The sequence below is a fragment of the Thermobia domestica genome, chromosome 4 (genome assembly GCF_964235325.1).
Source record: "Thermobia domestica chromosome 4, izTheDome1.hap1.1, whole genome shotgun sequence".
In the NCBI taxonomy this organism is placed as follows: domain Eukaryota; kingdom Metazoa; phylum Arthropoda; class Insecta; order Zygentoma; family Lepismatidae; genus Thermobia; species Thermobia domestica.
The window spans coordinates 243980583-243998749 of NC_137457.1; the positions used below are offsets into that span (position 1 = coordinate 243980583).

Genomic DNA, 18167 nt, shown 5'->3' on the forward strand with positions numbered 1-18167 from the left:
AGTTCTCTAGCTACCAATTTCGGGAGTGATTGAAAAACCTAAGAAGATCCATTTCTTGGATTATAAGAAGTTCAGATTTGACAGCTAGTGATTACTGGCTGAAAGAACATGCGAAGATTGAGGTGTATGCATAGAAAGTAGCTAATGTTGAGTACCTGAACATGATAAGTAGTATGCTTCTGAATATCCCAGAGAAAAATAATTAGCTCCGTTTTAGAAAAAAAAGAGAGCAACGATTTTGACGTGAATAGTACACATTTTGAGGTTTGGTGATATATCTTGAAAATCAGGAAAAGTCTTTGAATGTTGATGTAAGAACACAAATAAGTTTGTATTATAAAATTAATATCTCTGAAGTTACAGCGTTTTAATTCTTCACAAATGTACATTTTCTGTACAATCCATCATCGGTGAGGGTTAAAATATATTAAATAATATAACAGTTGTCTTCGTCCCACTTATTAGTAAATTTGTAATGTTTTTTGAGTAAAATTTCAAATATAATTTCAACATTTCAATATAATATGTTTGCTAATTTTTTATTTTGTACAGTGCATCATCTTTAATAGCGAAAATTTTCACAAAGACGTATTTTTTGCTTACTCTATAAATTTCTTTCCAAATACAGATGTATATCATTCTAATATACATACACTGTATATTTGATATGAACTTACTTCTGTAGTTCTGACAAAATGATACTAAAATGAGTAACAAACATTAATTAATTCCAGTTCTAGTATTCTCTAATTTTCATTACACCAGTGCTTTTGTTTTGAGAATTGTTTCTGAAGCAACAAACTAATCCGTTTGTTTACTTGTTCTAAACCATTTCTAATCTTTTATTTTTCTCTGCTATTTCTATTTTATCTCATTGGTGTTCGTTTTTCTTATTACTTTAACTCTTTATCTTTACACTTTTTTACATTGACAGATTGAAAGTAAATGATCCTTTATAGTTATTTTTACGTATCGCCTGTATTCCCATTTCGAAAGGTACTGAACTTCATACTGATGAATTTTTCATAACTTTGCAAAATAAAATCGCAGATTTATATTTATATTTAACAAATAGACTATCAAACATAAGGAACTTAAAACTAGAATCACGTGGTAGTATCATGAATATTTGTCAGGAAAAAAATTAAAAAAAAAAAAAAAATGATTCTATCTCGATATTTTAAAAATGCTAATCTGCATGAATATTACCTAACTCTAACATGTGCTCATCTTATTTTTGTTGGAATATTACCTAGCTTTAATATGTGCTTATGTTTAATTTTGTTGAAAATTCCTTATATGCTTTCTATAGTAAAATTCTATCATTATCCTCACATATTAATTATCTTTGTTATTGAATAGTACCGTATTATCTCATGTTAAAAATGCAAGTTGAAAACTCTCCATAAAATAATACTAATCTATTATTGTAGTACAATTACTTGTAACGTCACGGAACTTGGCATATAAAGTCAACAGTAACTTGGTAGATTTTTAATTTGACAAGCAAATTAAACCACTTAAAATATATATAAAAATTTATTGCGTTTACTAAAAGCCATTACCCTCCTGTACAATTTTTACTAGGAAGGTAAACATATTTCGAGGAACTAACCAATCAAACTTTCTAGGAAATGGAAAGATTAGACAACTTCATAAGTAGGTCGCACCTCACCTTACCAGAGCCACTGGTGCACGGTTAAATTTCATGAACTCAGCTTAGTTTAAAATGACCTCTCAACATTTACAATTTAGAATGTAAATATTTCTAGATTTTATAAGTGATTCATGATTTTGATATTTGTGCTTAATATTGTGCGAAGAGTTAGAAAAAGAACATTTGAATTCGATAGTATTCTACGAGATAGCGTCTTCGTATATACAGAAATACAATTTGAAGTTTTAGGATGCTCCAAATAAAGAGTAAAAGAATAACACCTTAATTTTCTAGTCATGTTTTCAAAGTACTTTGTGAAGGGTTTTCTTATAACACAAGTTACAAGGTTCTGCAAATTAGCAGAATATGGTTCTTGAGTTTATTTGACAATATTTTAAGTGCACACAATAATCACCTATTAGACACCTTGATGAGTAATTTACTACTAACTTCGCTATAATGAGAATTTATCGCAAGTAGCAACTAAATCACTGGCTTCCCTGTACATAGAGAATGTCTGATGGTGGCTGGGAACTTTAGGCCTACCATTACTACGAATTCAGCAAGTTCAGGATATATTAAAAATTAAATTATTATATTCACTATATCTTTACTAAACAACACTGAACAATCATTTAAATATTGTCTGCAGCACGACACATGCCATACTGTGAAAATATTAAAGTACGGAACAATGGCGATTATATTAAAAGAAAAGCTAAACTACATACCAACATCTGTAAAAGGTGGCTCCTTCCACTGAGACAAGAAAAGCATTCTCTTGAACTTTCGGCTATCGGACATAGTTCCGGAACTACGAGGGGCCGAAGTCGTGGGAAAATGAATTTCGGACGCCAGTAGTTCGGAAATTGTCCAACGTAAAAAGGGGGGGTTTAACATTAACTGAAGAAGTCATACCTGCTGTATTGAATTATGCATGTTCCACAATACTACCATGCACGCGCAAGAGATTCCCTAAATTAACGTAGGGAATTCCCGATAATCTGCCAGATGAAAATTGATCTAAATGGATATGAATTGATAGAGTTTCTACCAGATAACAATAATTCGTTCATATTAAGTCGATATCTTGAACAAATACAAAATGGCAGACAACTTTATGCCCGTTGTGTGTGGTTGCATAATCACTAGGTACGGATACTGGCTAACAGTGACGTTATGAGTATTAATTGGAGCGAATTTGTAGTCAAATGTCATTATAAAGACATCTGGAGTGTCGGTAGAGCACAATAGATGAAACAGGGAGATTCACATGTGTGGAAACACGTAATGAAAAATCCCCAGAAATGCACACATAGTCAGTAAACGTGAGTTCAGAGCGTAGGAAATATAAGGAAGAGCATCAAGAATATAAAAGTCATTGCCAATACACCAATAATATTACCTCAAACCGATGAAATATGATGTACACGGTTGCGTACTAATAAGAATGCAACAACTGAGGCCAAGTTGAAATTGTGCAAGGGGACTCACAAAGAAACTGGAGAAATTAAGGTAATTTCATTAGTGGGACCGCATGATAGATATTGAAATGTGGCCAATATAGTGTTGATATCGAAATGTAGCTAATGGACAAATGTCAACATGTCCCACTACTGCTGCGACACTGTCCCACGTGCGAAACATAGGAAAACAACGTTGTACAATCTGCTATTACACTTGGTTCATATTGTAGTGCAACGTAAAATGAACACAATTGTATCTATGCGCCACCTCTGCAGGAACACTCTCCTACACTCGAGAGACAGGAGAGTAACTGCAATATGTTCTAGTACAGATGGATCCCATTCTGGTACAACGTAAATAGAACACGACTGATTCCATGACCCCCTTCGTCTGGAACATTGTCCCACAATCGAAACATGGAAAATAACTCTCTAAATTCTTCTAGTAGACATGGTTCAAATTCTGATACAACTTGAAAGTAACGGCATCTTAGAACGCCCCACTTCTTCTGGAACAATATTACGGATTCACAGTATTGGAAAATAAAGCCACAAATTCGTATAGTGCACATTGCGACGAAGAATGGATTTAAAAAAATCGGAACAGGTCCCACTACCACTGGAACAGCATCCGAAAGAAAATAAAATGACCTGAAGAAGGGCTACACAGTGAAAAATTAACAATTAGAGAATAATTAACTATAAGAATCAGTAGCTGTACTACTTGTAGTTTATACTATGCGCTTTACGACACTACATAGTGCAGAAAAGGCCTCATAAACACTGTAATATTCAGAGACGTTGATGGAAGTTGTTCGCCATTGACGTCTATACAAAGATGACATCAGCGAAGCACCTGTCTAGTAGGCGCAAATCCATGTGGCATATCACTAATGGTCCTAGCAGCGGCATTGATACAAGCAACGAGGTTCAGAGCACTTTCCACGGGGATGTCACACAAGCCGTTTCATTTCTCCCCATAAAAATACACTGATGTGAGGTCGGGTGACCGAGGTGGTCACGGATGAGGTCTGCCCTTGCCAATCCAGTGATCGCCGAAAATGTTGTTAAGTACGACCCTGGTTTCAAGATCAAAATGCGCGGAGGCACTGTCATGCTGAAACCAGATACCTTGTCTATCTGCGAGTGGCACATTTTCTAAAAGTTCTGGCAATGCGTCCTGCAGGAACACACGATAATTTCCACCATACAAGGTAACAGGCAAAATGTACGGGCCTATCAAATTGTTCCTTACGATTCACACCACATGTTCACTGCGAACCTGTGTTGATTATGGCGCAGAAATATTGCGTGGGAATTCCAGACGTGACTGTTGCGGCTATTAAAGATGCCATCTCAAGTAAGCATGGACTCATCCGTCCATAAAACTATTGTTGGAAAATCTGGAATGGCGCGTTTTTTTGCACATACTATTGACTAAAATCCAGCTGGAGAAAGTCCATATGTAGTATGTGCTGCACTTTCTGCAAATTGTATGGGTACAAACTCTCTTCTTGAACACATTAAAATGATGGGCTTGTCTTGGCTGAGTAATAGCACGTGTACGTGTGCCAGGATCGTCCCATACTGCATCTAATACCTCCTCTTCAAATTCCATCGTATGCAAAGTGCGAGCTCTTCCACAGTCCTGCTTACTAGGTAGTAGCAAGCCAGTTTCACGCAGTCGTGCACCAAGTCGTGCAAAGAGTGTATGTGCTGGTAGCTGACTATTTGGAAAGCGTTCCTGATACATACGACATACTTGATGGCTGTTTTGGTGTGCATCTCCGTAGATGAGATGTTTTCAAAAGGTAGTTTAAAAGAGGATAAAACAGCAATAGTGTTCTTGGAGGATATGAATATAGGTGATAGTGTATATTGCAAACTCAATTTTAGTTCCTTAAAAGTTAACCTTCATCTAGGTAAGAAGAATAGAGAGCTGGATTAATGAAGTTTTCACTTTTTACTACCGGATGTTAGTGTCATGAGTTTTATGTCAATTTCTTTTAAAAATTTTAATGACCTTATTATTTGCTTGCACAAAGTAATGTCGAGAACGAAGAGAAACGGACAGAGATTATGCTTCAAAACAACAGATGTTCACTTCACTTAAGATTGGTGAAAGAAAAAAAGAATAAAACATAAAGTTAAATTTTTTATGGATGGAAAAACATTATATACTATTGACTGTGGAAATCTTGTTAGGTAGAGGTGTTTCTGAAACTAAATACATTTACATAAAAGATCAATATTCATGGCCAAAGAAAAAAAAATAAATTCGTAGATGTTAAGTGTCCTCAAGGTCTTGTACAGTGAACAGAAATGTTTTCTTTCCATGACTATGTAACTCCATTAGATTGAGAGAAGTACTGGTATCATAACTGTTTATCGAACTTACTTGCAATAAGTTTCACAACTTTACCAAACTCGCCTCCTAAATATCGTATATAAAAGTGTTCCAATTTAGAGTAATAAGTAAAACCAAATTAACAAAAACTATCGCTGGTTTGAACCCACCACCCCACGCTTCTTAAATAGCTGCCTATATTTTTTAACTTTACGTCGACATACGACCAGTAAGGCAACTTTCGCATTTACTTTCGTATACTTTCATCTCGCGTGCACATCTTTTGCTAAATTTCTCGAATACGTATTAATTTTGCTAAAATTACTATCTATTTCGTATACAGTTTTCTGATCTCCCACAACAGTATATATTGTATTCCAAATTTCCACCTGTCAATTGCTTGATTATCCTCAAAGTCATTATTCCTAAAGTTACTCTAAAAGTAAGAATATTGTTATCTTAAAGGAAATATTTATATTAACATTGAACTTTCCAACGTAGCCCTCACTTATCTCTGCTGTGGATAAAAATATTAATTAAATTTTTTATGTAGATAATTTTCAGCCTATACAGAAAGTCATAAATTACTTCTAGAATATGTTTACAAAGTAACTAATATCACTTCAAGCATGATAATAATGAATGAAATTCTTATCAAGGAATCAAATAGATTTTTAGACTAGTGAGCTAAATATAATTGTATCATATTGTATTGTATTGTATCATATTGTATTGTATCATACTGAATTTGTATCATATTCAGTAAACTTCACTCTTCTCAGTGATTAGAAAATTGTCATAGTGCTTACAACATGAGAGCAAAAGTGAAAGTTTCGCCTAAACTTCACTATATTATGATATATTTTATATACTTTACATTGTATTATTAGTCGTATATACTCGTCATGTAAGAAAATAATAAATTATTTGAATATTCACTAATTTGTCATTAACGAACGGACAGCCAATAAAAAGACAAGTAGGTTCTTACAGACGTCAAAAGCATCGCGTCAGGGGATGAAATGGTCTGATATCTCAGCAGAATATCATACAAGTGGTTGGTGCCAAATAAACTGATAGCAAGAGTTAAGTGCAGATAATATGGAGGTGATAATTGTAGAGTTCCGAATCGGTCAATCAATATTTGAGACTTCAGAGAATTTCAGGTCTCACGAACTATGTGGTGTAATATAAATATTAAACGGATAGGACATGGAGTAACAACAGCGCAACTCCGACCAGGAGAACCAAGAAGATTAACCCATACTGAGCATCTCATATCTCGGATGAGCATTGAAAGCACACCGGAAAAATGTTTATCACGGAAACCATAAGATCGTATTTTCATCTAGAAGTGATGCTAGTGCATATACTATTCCTCGCGAGATGTTAGAACTGGGATTCTATTGGATAGCTGCAGTAAGTAAGCCAACACTTACAAGTAAATGAAGGCCTCCGACTACAGTGATACAAAATACTGCGGGTACAGTAGGTCGCTAGAACAGCATTATGTAGAGTGACAAATCAGGCAACATGTTGTAGGAATCTGGTGAACATGTTAGGACGAAACTCATACAAGTGAAATGCTAAGTACGTTCTTCGTTCTGTGGAATTTGGTTTGTAGGAATCATGGTAGTTACCTGTTTCTCATGACACCATTTTTGCTGGTGCCTGGAGCAAAAATTGCCGATATCTATTAAGCAAGTTCAAGCACTACTTATTAAGTACATATACTTATATTTATGGAAACTGTTTCGTAGCTTATCGTTTATGTTTTAACATGCCAAGTCAAGCATCCATAAAACGTACTTGAGTGGTTTGAGAAGACTATACTATTTACCATTTTGAAGTTGAAATGGAAGAGTATATTTGCTAAAGTCTACCGCAACCTTGTTGAAAATCTTCCTAGAAATGCCTATATTCTCACCCCAGCGAATTGCAGACATACGTCATAGTAACTCCGTATCAGCACAAGATGAACAAGTTTTACTGATGTTCCATCTTTAATATCAATGCAGAGTATGTTCCTGATTGTTACATATAGTTTTCTGTAATAAGTTCAGTTTTGTTCTATTATCAAGGCTGTGTTTTTCATTAAGAAGCGTTTTGTGTAGATAATACCTGTTAGAATGTTTTTCATCTATATTCAAAACTTAAAGTCAATGACTCTGGACAGATTCAGAATTTATATTTATGACGATGCTGCAAGGCGCTTCTTAAAAAATCTTGTATTGAATCCTATATTGCATTAGAACCTTAACTTAAAATTACATGAAACTGCTTCATATTTCTGTTTAAATATGAATATATAAAACCATAATCTTCCTATGGCAATAGAGTTTGATTACTATAGATGTGCTTATTATTATTTTAAAGCATCAAATTTCAAACCGTGAATATAAATGAGAAATATTTGATACCTTTGCTAGACATAAGTATACGAAAGTTTACAACGCTTATTTCATTAGGTTTATTAAATCAATTTATTAAGAAGAGTACTAAATTATTTGTACCCGGTTAGTACGTTTGTCGCGTTGTCGCCATTATTATTTAACTTTGTGCTGGAATACGCCATAAGGAAAATCAAAGATAACAACCAGGGCCTAGAGTTGAACGGCATTCACCAGGTTATGGCATATGCTGATGATATAAATTTAATAGGGGATGATAGGAGAACAGTAGAAATAAATGCAGAGATATTATTAAACGCTTGCAGGGACATGGGTTTAGAAGTAAATGCAGAGAAAACTAAATACATGGAAGTGCGTCGGGACCGTAATACGGCAAATTTTGGAGGCGTTAAAATATTAAATAATGCTTTTGATAAAGTGGATACTTTCAAATATTTAGGATCAATATTAACAGACGGAAATCATATTCACGAAGAAATTAAATGTCGACTAAAAGCAGGGAATTCGTGTTACTACTCGGTTCAAAATCTCTTGTCGTCGCGAATTCTGTCGAGGAATTTGAAGCTTAAAATATATAAAACGATAATATGCCTGTTGTTCTGTATGGTTGCGAAACATGGTCGCTTACTCTGAGGGAAGAACATAGACTGAAAGTATTTGAGAACAGGATCCTGAGAAGAATATTCGGACCCAAGAGGAACGAGAATGGGGAATGGCGGAAGCTTCATAACGAGGAGCTATATAGTTTATACGGTTTACCTAACATTGTTAGGGTCCTCAAGTCTAGGAGGCTTAGGTGGGCAGGTCATGTAGCTAGAATGGAAGAAAGTAGAAACGCTTTCAAAGTCTTGACTGGTAGACCCATAGGAAAACGACCATTAGGAAGACCTAGGCGCAGATGGGAGGATAATATTAAGATAGATCTCGCAGAAATAGGAATACAAAGTAGAAACTGGATGCAATTAGCTAAGGATAGAAGTCAGTGGAGAGCTTTTGTGAATGCGGCACTGAACCTCCGGGTTCCATAGGCCATAGAGTTAGTTAGTTAGTACATTTCGTACTGTTCACTAAGCTTTATCCAATTATACGTTTGTTTTATCTAATAATATTATCACATAATCAAACAATCACATATGGTAGGGAATTCATGCTACAATAAAATATTAATTATATTAGTAAAAGAACTCGAGAACGTTTTGTTTTCTTTTATAAAATCTATAATAATTTGTATACTTAAGAATCTCTTATACAAGTACGTTTCAAAAGTAGGTAGGGTAATGGTCGAGCAGTGCTAAAGTATTTAGCTCTGGTGCGCAGGGTCTCTGGTTCGATTCCCTGACAAGTTAGCGTGTAGTAGACAATATTTATCCGTGTCTTTTCTCGGGGTACCCTCACTTTGTCATTGCACCAATTCTTTCATTATCGTTCTCTTATTCTCATCATTGTCTCCCTTAGACTGAGGGGCTTAATCGTTGGGACATTAAATTGTAAAATTTCATTTCATTTCAAATGCTAAAACGAAGATAAAAAGAGTTAATAAAAGATATGACTATATTAGTACTCATTAATAAAACAACATCTATTAATGTCCCTCATAAGGAAATACCTGGAAATATCTAACTTATAGAAATGAATAATTCGCAAAGTCAGATATTATCAAATTTAATAGTTTTATAAAGTGAGTAAGTTACCCATGACTTTTCACTCCAGATTGAAGAAAATCAAACTTTTATTTGCAGTTCATTAGATACGCCACTGCGGAAAAGAATATAGAATATAATGGTTATTAAACTATTAAATATCCTTACGTGTTTGGTCTTGATCTTTCTTGGTAGTAGTCCTCCGTATAATTTCATTTTTCAGGTTTGAATCAATTTTTGGGTTCTTTTCTACTGAGAAGAAAATACAACGTAACGTGTAAAGAAGAAATTCAACCAAAAAAGATTTACAAATATTTGTACAAAAAAATTTATCATAAGAGATAATAGATTATACGAATCAAATGTAAAAACAATCTACTTCAAATATGTTGCAGATGGTTTATTTCAAAATAGAATATGTATATATTATGGAACATAATACATTTTCAATTATACTGTTCTAGTTCTTCTGGTAGTATATACATTTGCGTAAAGAAAGGCAACTACAACGTACAATCTTTGAGAATATCTTTTCTTGGGCCTATGAGCTGTAGACATTAATATCAAAGATGTGAGGAAAGCTTGAGTCAAACAACACTTGTATGAATAGACACATAACATGATATAATTTTGTCTAAAACGATATATCTGTCATTTTTAGATCCTAAAGATTGGAATTTCCCTTTCAAATTCAAGGCTACATACTTGTGTTTTTTCTTTCTTTTGAAATCTACTTAAAATTAAAAAAGTAGACAAAACGGCTTCTAAAACGCAGGAAAAGTTCCTTTCTACAAATGGAAGTTTTGGAAGAGTTTTCCTTCCCTCTGAGTATGAATACCTTTGATATTAAGAAATATTAAAGAATCTGGTGATTATATATGAGAAAAGCTTCTTTTTTACAAAAACAATACCAAAATTATGGAATTAAAGTTGGACATATTAACTCATGATTGAAACTAATGACGTGCTTGACGTTTTACGAAAATTTGACTTCAAATAAGGAATTTCCGAAATTCGATTTTTCGAAAGGTAGTTTAAAAGAGGATAAAACAGCAATAGTGTTCTTGGAGGATATCAATATAGGTGATAGTGTATATTGCAAACTCAATTTTAGTTCCTTAAAAGTTAACCTTCATCTAGGTAAGAAGAGTGGAGAGCTGGATTAATGAAGTTTTCATTTTTTACTACCGGATGTTAGTGTCATGAAGTTTTATGTCAATTTCTTTTAAAAATTTTAATGACCTTATTATTTGCTTGCACAGAGTATTGTCGAGAACGAAGAGAAACGGGTAGAGATTATGCTTCAAAACAACAGATGTTGTAGGAATCTGATGAATATGTGGGGACGAAACTCACACAAGGGAAATGCTAAGTACGTTCTTCATTCTGTGGAATTTGGTTTGTAGGAATCATGGTAGTTACCTGTTTCTCATGACACCATTTTTGCTGGTGCCTGGAGCAAAAATTGCCGATATCTATTAAGCAAGTTCAAGCACTACTTATTAAGTACATATATTTATGGAAACTGTTCCGTAGCTTATCGTTTATTTTTTAACATGCCAAGTCAAGCATCCATAAAACATACTTGAGTGGTTTGAGAAGGCTATACTATTTACCATTTTGAAGTTGAAATGGAAGAGTATATTTGCTAAAGTCTACCGCAACCTTGTTGAAAATCTTTCTTGTTTGTTTTCTTTTATAAAATGTATAATAACACTAGTTAACAAATTAAAACTTTTTGTTTGTTACATGAAAAAAATGACCTGATCTTAAAGGAACTTTTTGCGCTGAATTCGAATATGCACTCGGTTTCTCTCCATCACGTACAGTTTTCCCGTAACAGAGGGATTTTCGGGAAATTCCCTCAAAAATTTCCCTTTTTCAGATATTCTATTCCCCTAGCTCCTGTCCCCTTACATATAGTAACATAGAAATTATACCTAAGTATACCTTGATTTATATTTAATAAACCCTAAAAGTTTCGTAAAAATTGCTTTGTTCTTTCTAGAGAAATAAATATATTTGTATGTATACTGTGTGCACTGTTTATTGCACCTGATAGTAATGCTTTCAGATCTCCTGAGTTGGGGTAAAAACGATTTGCTTTATTACTACAAACACAGACATAAAAATGAATATTTACAATAGTCAACAACACACTTGTATTGCTCTCTGTAAATTAGAAACGTGTATAAAAATAGAATGTACTTCCAACGTATATTTTTTTAAAACGTACAGTATATGTATATCTTAATACATATATATACACTTCTCCAAGTTTTTTCGTTTTGTTCATGAAATGGTTATCAATATTTGTTATCAAATGTAACAGGATGCAAAAGAAAGAAAGAATGGAATACAGACTCATTGTTGACAACAATGAACTAATGCAGTCTAAATTTTCCACTACGGTATCGTTTCCCCCCTCTCCCCGCGCATTTCTTTCTTTCTTGTGTTCTTGACACCTGGTGAGGGAGTTTTGTACATTTTTATATTGACGTGTGGTTTAACACTACTTCACTTTCAAAGTTGTCTTTGCTGCTAAGAGTGCTTTCATGTTTGATCTTAACGGCATTATACCCAACTAAGACCAGAAGTTTAGTTTGTGATCAGTGCAATGGCGTCAAGAGGACGGCGTTCGTGTGTTAACTCACCAAATAGTTTTTGTTATGTGTGGGGCCAGTTTGTAGTTAAAGGACAGTGTAGATCCATTACGCCATCGGTGAAACTAGCATATTATATATATTTCGGATGTCGTGTGGGAGATCAGGACAAAACTTGGGCACCCAACATAATTTGTGCGTCGTGCAACGTCACTTTACTTGGATGGGCCAAAGAGAAACGGAGGTTCATGAAACTTGCTGTACCAATGGTGTGGAGAGAACCCACCAACCATCTGGATGATTGTTATTTTTGTCTCACAGTAGTTAAGGGACATTCTAAAAAAAGTAAATACACAATAAGTTATCCCAACGTTAAATCCGCAATTAGACCTATTCCGCACGGGAATGAACTTCCACTTCCCGAGCCCCCTACCAACTGGGAAGAGATATGGCCAAAAGACTCTGATGATGATCATGACCTTGATGAACCATCGACATCAACATGTACATCCAAGGATCCAACGTTCATCCCTGACTGTGTTCGCGAGCCACATTTCATTCGGCAATGTGAACTTAATGATCTAGTCCGTGATTTGCACCTGACAAAACAAGAGGCGGAACTTCTGGGATCAAGGCTCCAGCAGTGGAACTTATTGGATGCAGAAACGAACATATCAGTGTACAGGAAAAGGCATGTTCAATTTTCAAGCTATTTCTCAATGCAAGATAATGTGTGCGTATGTACGGATATATTATAAATGGGTTGATGGCGGAGCTAGGAATTCCTTACGTTCCAGAAGAATGGAGGTTATTTATCGACGCGTCAAAGGTCAGCCTTAAAGCTGTCCTTTTACATAATGGAAATAAAAAAACCTTCTATACCACTTGCGCACTCAGTGAAGATTAAGGAATCCTATGACACCATGTCAACTTTGCTAAATCTTATAAATTACAAGGACCATTGTTGGCAAATATGTTGTGATCTCAAGGTAGTTGGTATTTTATTAGGACTGCAGTGCGGTTACACGAAGTACCAATGTTTTTTATGTTTATGGGATAGCCGAGCTGATGACAAACATTATGAAGTGAAGGAATGGGAACCTGGAGTGAATTACGTACCTGGAGAATGCAACGTCAAATACGCTCCTTTGGTAGATCCTAATAAGATATTACTACCGCCACTTCATATCAAGTTAGGACTTATGAAAAACTTTGTCAAAGCCATGGACACATCTGGTGTAGGTTTCAAGTATTTGCGAGATAAGTTCCCTAACCTGAGTGATGCTAAGATTTCAGCGGGAGTGATTATTGGTCCCCAAATTAGGAAATTAATGCTTGATGATAGCTTTGACAGCAAGTTAAACAGTGCTGAGCTAGCTGCCTGGACAGTATTTAAGTGTGTTGTGCGCAACTTTCTGGGCAATAACAAAGCTGAGAGTTACACAGAAATCGTACAGGACATGATACAGAAATACAAAGAGTTGGGTTGTAGGATGTCTTTAAAAATCCACTTTTTGCACTTCCACCTCAGCTTCTTTCCTGCTAACCTAGGTGCTCTCAGCGACGAATAGGGGGAAAGATTCCACCAAGATATAATGGCAATGGAGAAAAGGTACCAGGGACGATGGGATCCTTCAATGATGGGGGACTATTGTTGGGGTCTTGTTAGAGAATACAACATTTCTTACAAAAGAAGGAAGTAGTGTACGTTTTTGTAACCCAATGGAAGTTTCATATATTGTGATAGTTTTGATTGCCTTTTCATGACCTTTTGGTACATTTGTATTATTGTTTATTGTAAATTGTCACACTTGTAAATTATATTGTATTATATTTTATATATGTGTTTGTGGTAATAAAGCAAAACGTTTTACCTCAACTTAAGAGATCTGAAAGCATTACTATAAGGTGCAATAAACAGTACACACAGTATACACACAAACATATTTATTTCTCTAGAAAGAATAAAGCGATTATTACGAAACTTGGAGGGTTTGTTAAATATGAATCAAAGTATACTCATGTATAATTTCTATGTTACTATATGCAAGGGGACAGGAGCTAGGGGAATAAAATATCTGAAAAAGGGAAATTTTTGAGGTATTTTCCCGAAAATCCCTCTGTTAGGGAAAATCGTACGTGATGGAGAAAAACCGAGTGCATATTCGAATTCAGCGCAAAAAGTTCTTTTAAGAACAGGTATTTCCTTTTATGTAACAAAACCTTTGTTAACTAGTGTAATTTGTATATTTAAGAATCTCTTATACAAGTACGTTTCAAAAGTAGGTAGGGTAATGGTGGATCAGTGCTAAAGTATTTGGCTCTGGTGCGTAGGGTCTCTGGTTCTATTCCCTGACACGTTAGCGTGTAGTAGACAACATTTATCCGTGTCTTTTCTCGGGGTACCCTCACTTTCTCATTGCACCAATTCTTTCATCATCGTTCACTTGTTCTCATCATTCTCTTCCTTAGGCTGAGAGGCTTAATCGTGAGGACGTTAAATTGAAAAATTTCATTTCATTTCAAATGCTAAAACGAAGATAAAAAGAGTTGATAAAACATATAAATATATTAGTACTCATTAAAAAACAGTATTTATTAATGTCCCTCATAAGGAAATACCTGGAAATATCTAACTTATAGAAATGAATAATTCGCAAAGTCAGATATTATCAAATTTAACAGTTTTATAAAGTGAGTAAGTACCCATGACTTTTCTTTCCAGATTGAAGAAAATCAAACTTTTATTTGCAGTTCATTAGATACTCCACTGCGGAAAAGAATATAGAATAGTATGGTTGTTAAACTATTAAATATCCTTACTTGTGTGGTCTTGAACTTTCTTGGTAGAAGTCTTCCATGTAAGTTCTTTTGTCGGGTCTAAATCAATTTTTGGCTTTTTTCCGGCTGAGAAGAAAGTACAACACGAAATGTGTAAAGAATAAATGCAAAAATGATTTACAAATATTTGTACAAAAATTTATTATCATAAGAGAAAATAGATTACACGAATCACATGTAAAAACAATGTACTTCAAATATGTTTTAGATGGTTTATTTCAAAATAGAATATGTATATATTATGGAAAATAATACATTTTCAATTAATGTGTTCTAGTTCTTCTGGTAGTATATACATTTGCGTAAAGAACGGCAACTACGACACACAATCTTTATGGATTTCTTTTCTTGGGCCTGTGAGTTGTAGACATTAATACAAAAGGTGAGAGCAAAGCTTAAGTGAGACAACACTTATATGAATAGACACATAACATTATATAATGTTGTCTAAAAACATATATCTGTGAATTTTGATTTTAAAGATTGGAGTTTACCTTTCAGAATCAAGACTACATGCAGTATGAAACCACATATAGGTTAATGTAGGGTCAACATTACATAGGTACATCTGATCTCGTGTCTTGTATTTCAGAGGTATAAAACTAGCCTTCTGTCCACGAAGTGTAGATTTAACGCGTACTAATTAAGGATGATTCTATATCTGGACCAAGTACCTGGGGAAAACCTATATATCGTTTGAAAGCCCTTGCCATAAAAAGTACCAAACCGTTTTCAATTCACGGGCAAACCAGCAAACTGACCCTATAAGCGGCATGATTGTTGGTGATAGTGACCCTTTGTATGGCATATACGACAGAAGTAGAAATGAATCTTACGATGCATCACGTATAAGCACCTGAACTCTTCACGTTCCTTTTTGGCTGATTCCTAGAACGTGAATCGGGCAAGAGTTTGATAATATCACTTTGAACCCAGACGTACCAATTTGGTCAGTGTTGCCAACGAATTGTAAATACAATGTGGCAGATGGTTTCTGTACCACTTGGTGTATAGTATCCATGAAACGTGGCATAAACGTCATTCGTTATTAGAGAAATTATATTGTATGCATATTCCTCTACCTAGAATCCCAGTTTATCAGTGTTGCCAACCAATTGTAAAAATGAAAAGTTGTAAAACAGGTTCCGTACAATGAGACGTTCATACACCAAGCTTGGTAAAAACATCACATGATACTATACCGAAAAGATGTTGAGTGTGACCGTCTCCTAACTAGTCTAGGTTGTCAGTGTTGCCAATCTATTTTAAATATCACAATGTTGTGAAGAGCATGCGTGCCATTGAACGAATATATAATAAACGTGTCGGAAGCAGCATTAGAGAATGGAAAACATAGTGTGAATCACCCTGTCTCCTAAGAACACCAGTTTGGCAGTGTTGCCAACCAACGAGAACATTCAAGATTTTCGCATGAAGCCTATAGTATTGGCGGGCATAATTATTAGACTATGACCCATACTAATTTTCTAGTATGTTATTGTAAACGCTTATGCACTCATATTGTCATTGTTTCCAACCATTCTAAAATACGTTTTCTCCAAAGGTTCCTGACCCTTACATGCATAAAGACAAGACTTGGTACAAACATCATTCGGCACAACAGCAAACGTACTGTGGTTGGTACCAAGTTTTGTCTCTATGCATGCAATGGTCAGGCAACCTTTCGAGAAAAGGTACTTTAGAATGATTTTAAACACTGACAAAATGCGTGCCTGAGCGTTTACAATAGCATACTAGAAACCTAGTATGGGTCACAATCTAATTATGCCTCCAATACTGTATAATTCATGCGAAAGTCTTGAATGTTCGCGTTGGTTGGCAGCACTGCCAAACTAGTGTGCTTAGGAGACAGGGACATTCGCACTATGTTTTCCATTCTCCAATGCTGCTTCTGTCACGTTTGTTATATATTCGTTAAATGGCACGCACGCCATTCATAACATTGTGATGCGTAAAATAATGTGGCAATATTGACGACCTAGAATGGTTAGGAGACGGTCACACTCAATATCTTTTCGCTATAGTGTCAAGTGATGTTTTTGCCAAGCTTGGTGTATAAATGTCTCATTGTACGGAACCTGTTTTACAACTTATCATTTTTACAATTGGTTGGCAACACTGACAAACTGGGATCCTTGGTAGAGGAATATGCATACAATATAATGTCTCTAGTGACAAATGATGTTTATGCCACATTTCATAGATATACGGTACACCAAGCGGTACAGAAACCATCTGCCACATTGTATTTACAATTCGTTGGCAACACTGACCAAATGGGTACGTCTGGGTTCAAAGTAATATTATCAAACTCTTGCCCGATTCACGTTCTAGGAATCAGCCAAAAAGGAATGTGAAGATTTCAGGTGCTTTTGCGTGATGCATCGTAACATTCATTTCTACTTCTGTCGTATATGCCATACAAAGGGTCACTATCACCAACAATCATGCCGCTTATAGGGTCAGTTTGCTGGTTTGCCCCTGATTTGAAAACGATTTCGTACTTCTTATGGCAAGGGCTTTCAGACGATTTATAGGCTTTCCTCAGGTACTTGATCCCGGAATGGAATCATCCCTAGTAAGTGAAGAGTTTGTTCAAGTTGGTATTGAATTTTCTTTCAGATATGTAGTTTTCCGTTATATGTTACTTGAACAAACTTCTGATTGTTGTATGTATTAAGCATACATGAACTGATAATAATCTTTAGGATAATATCGTTTCTTTCAAGAGTAGCTTTGAAATTAAAGATTATGGGTGTAACGAGATGTTTATTTAGAGTTTAAAAAAAAAAGTAAAATCAGCTTTACATTATAACAGCGCCAACAGCGTAATTTGTGCGAACTATCTTCCTACGTTTAATTTCTGTCTATAGGGAACAGCACTTTAGCTGTTGAATCCAAAGGTAGAAGTCTGAGCTATTCTGAGTTTCGAATTTTGTTCGAAATGGGTAAAACCAGTTAACCAGTTGCTATTTTGTATCTTGAAAGCATAGTTCTGAAAGTTAAAATCTTATTACGTGATATTATTATTTTCTAAGAATTCAATTGAGGATCGGTGTATGTGTGAAATAAGTTATAGTTATTTGGTGCTACGTTAAAAAAAAAAAAAAAAAGTGTGTTTCCATTTGATCCTGTTAATACATGTTTTGTGTGAAGTTCCATGCCTATAGTATGCAAATAA

General features: G+C 34.9%; 1 protein-coding gene across 2 annotated transcripts in view; it reads right to left on the bottom strand.

Moving 5' to 3' along the window:
- LOC145683475 (uncharacterized) overlaps positions 1-18167 on the bottom strand; it is a 136788-nt gene that overhangs the window by 20790 nt on the left and 97831 nt on the right. For both annotated transcript variants that reach the window (XM_081754805.1, XM_081754804.1), the window contains exons 11-12: positions 14948-15031; positions 9690-9773 (exon numbers count right to left, since the gene is read on the bottom strand). In XM_081754805.1, the coding sequence (XP_081610931.1) occupies positions 9690-9773; positions 14948-15031 (168 nt within the window). The remainder of the gene's footprint in view (positions 1-9689; positions 9774-14947; positions 15032-18167) is intronic.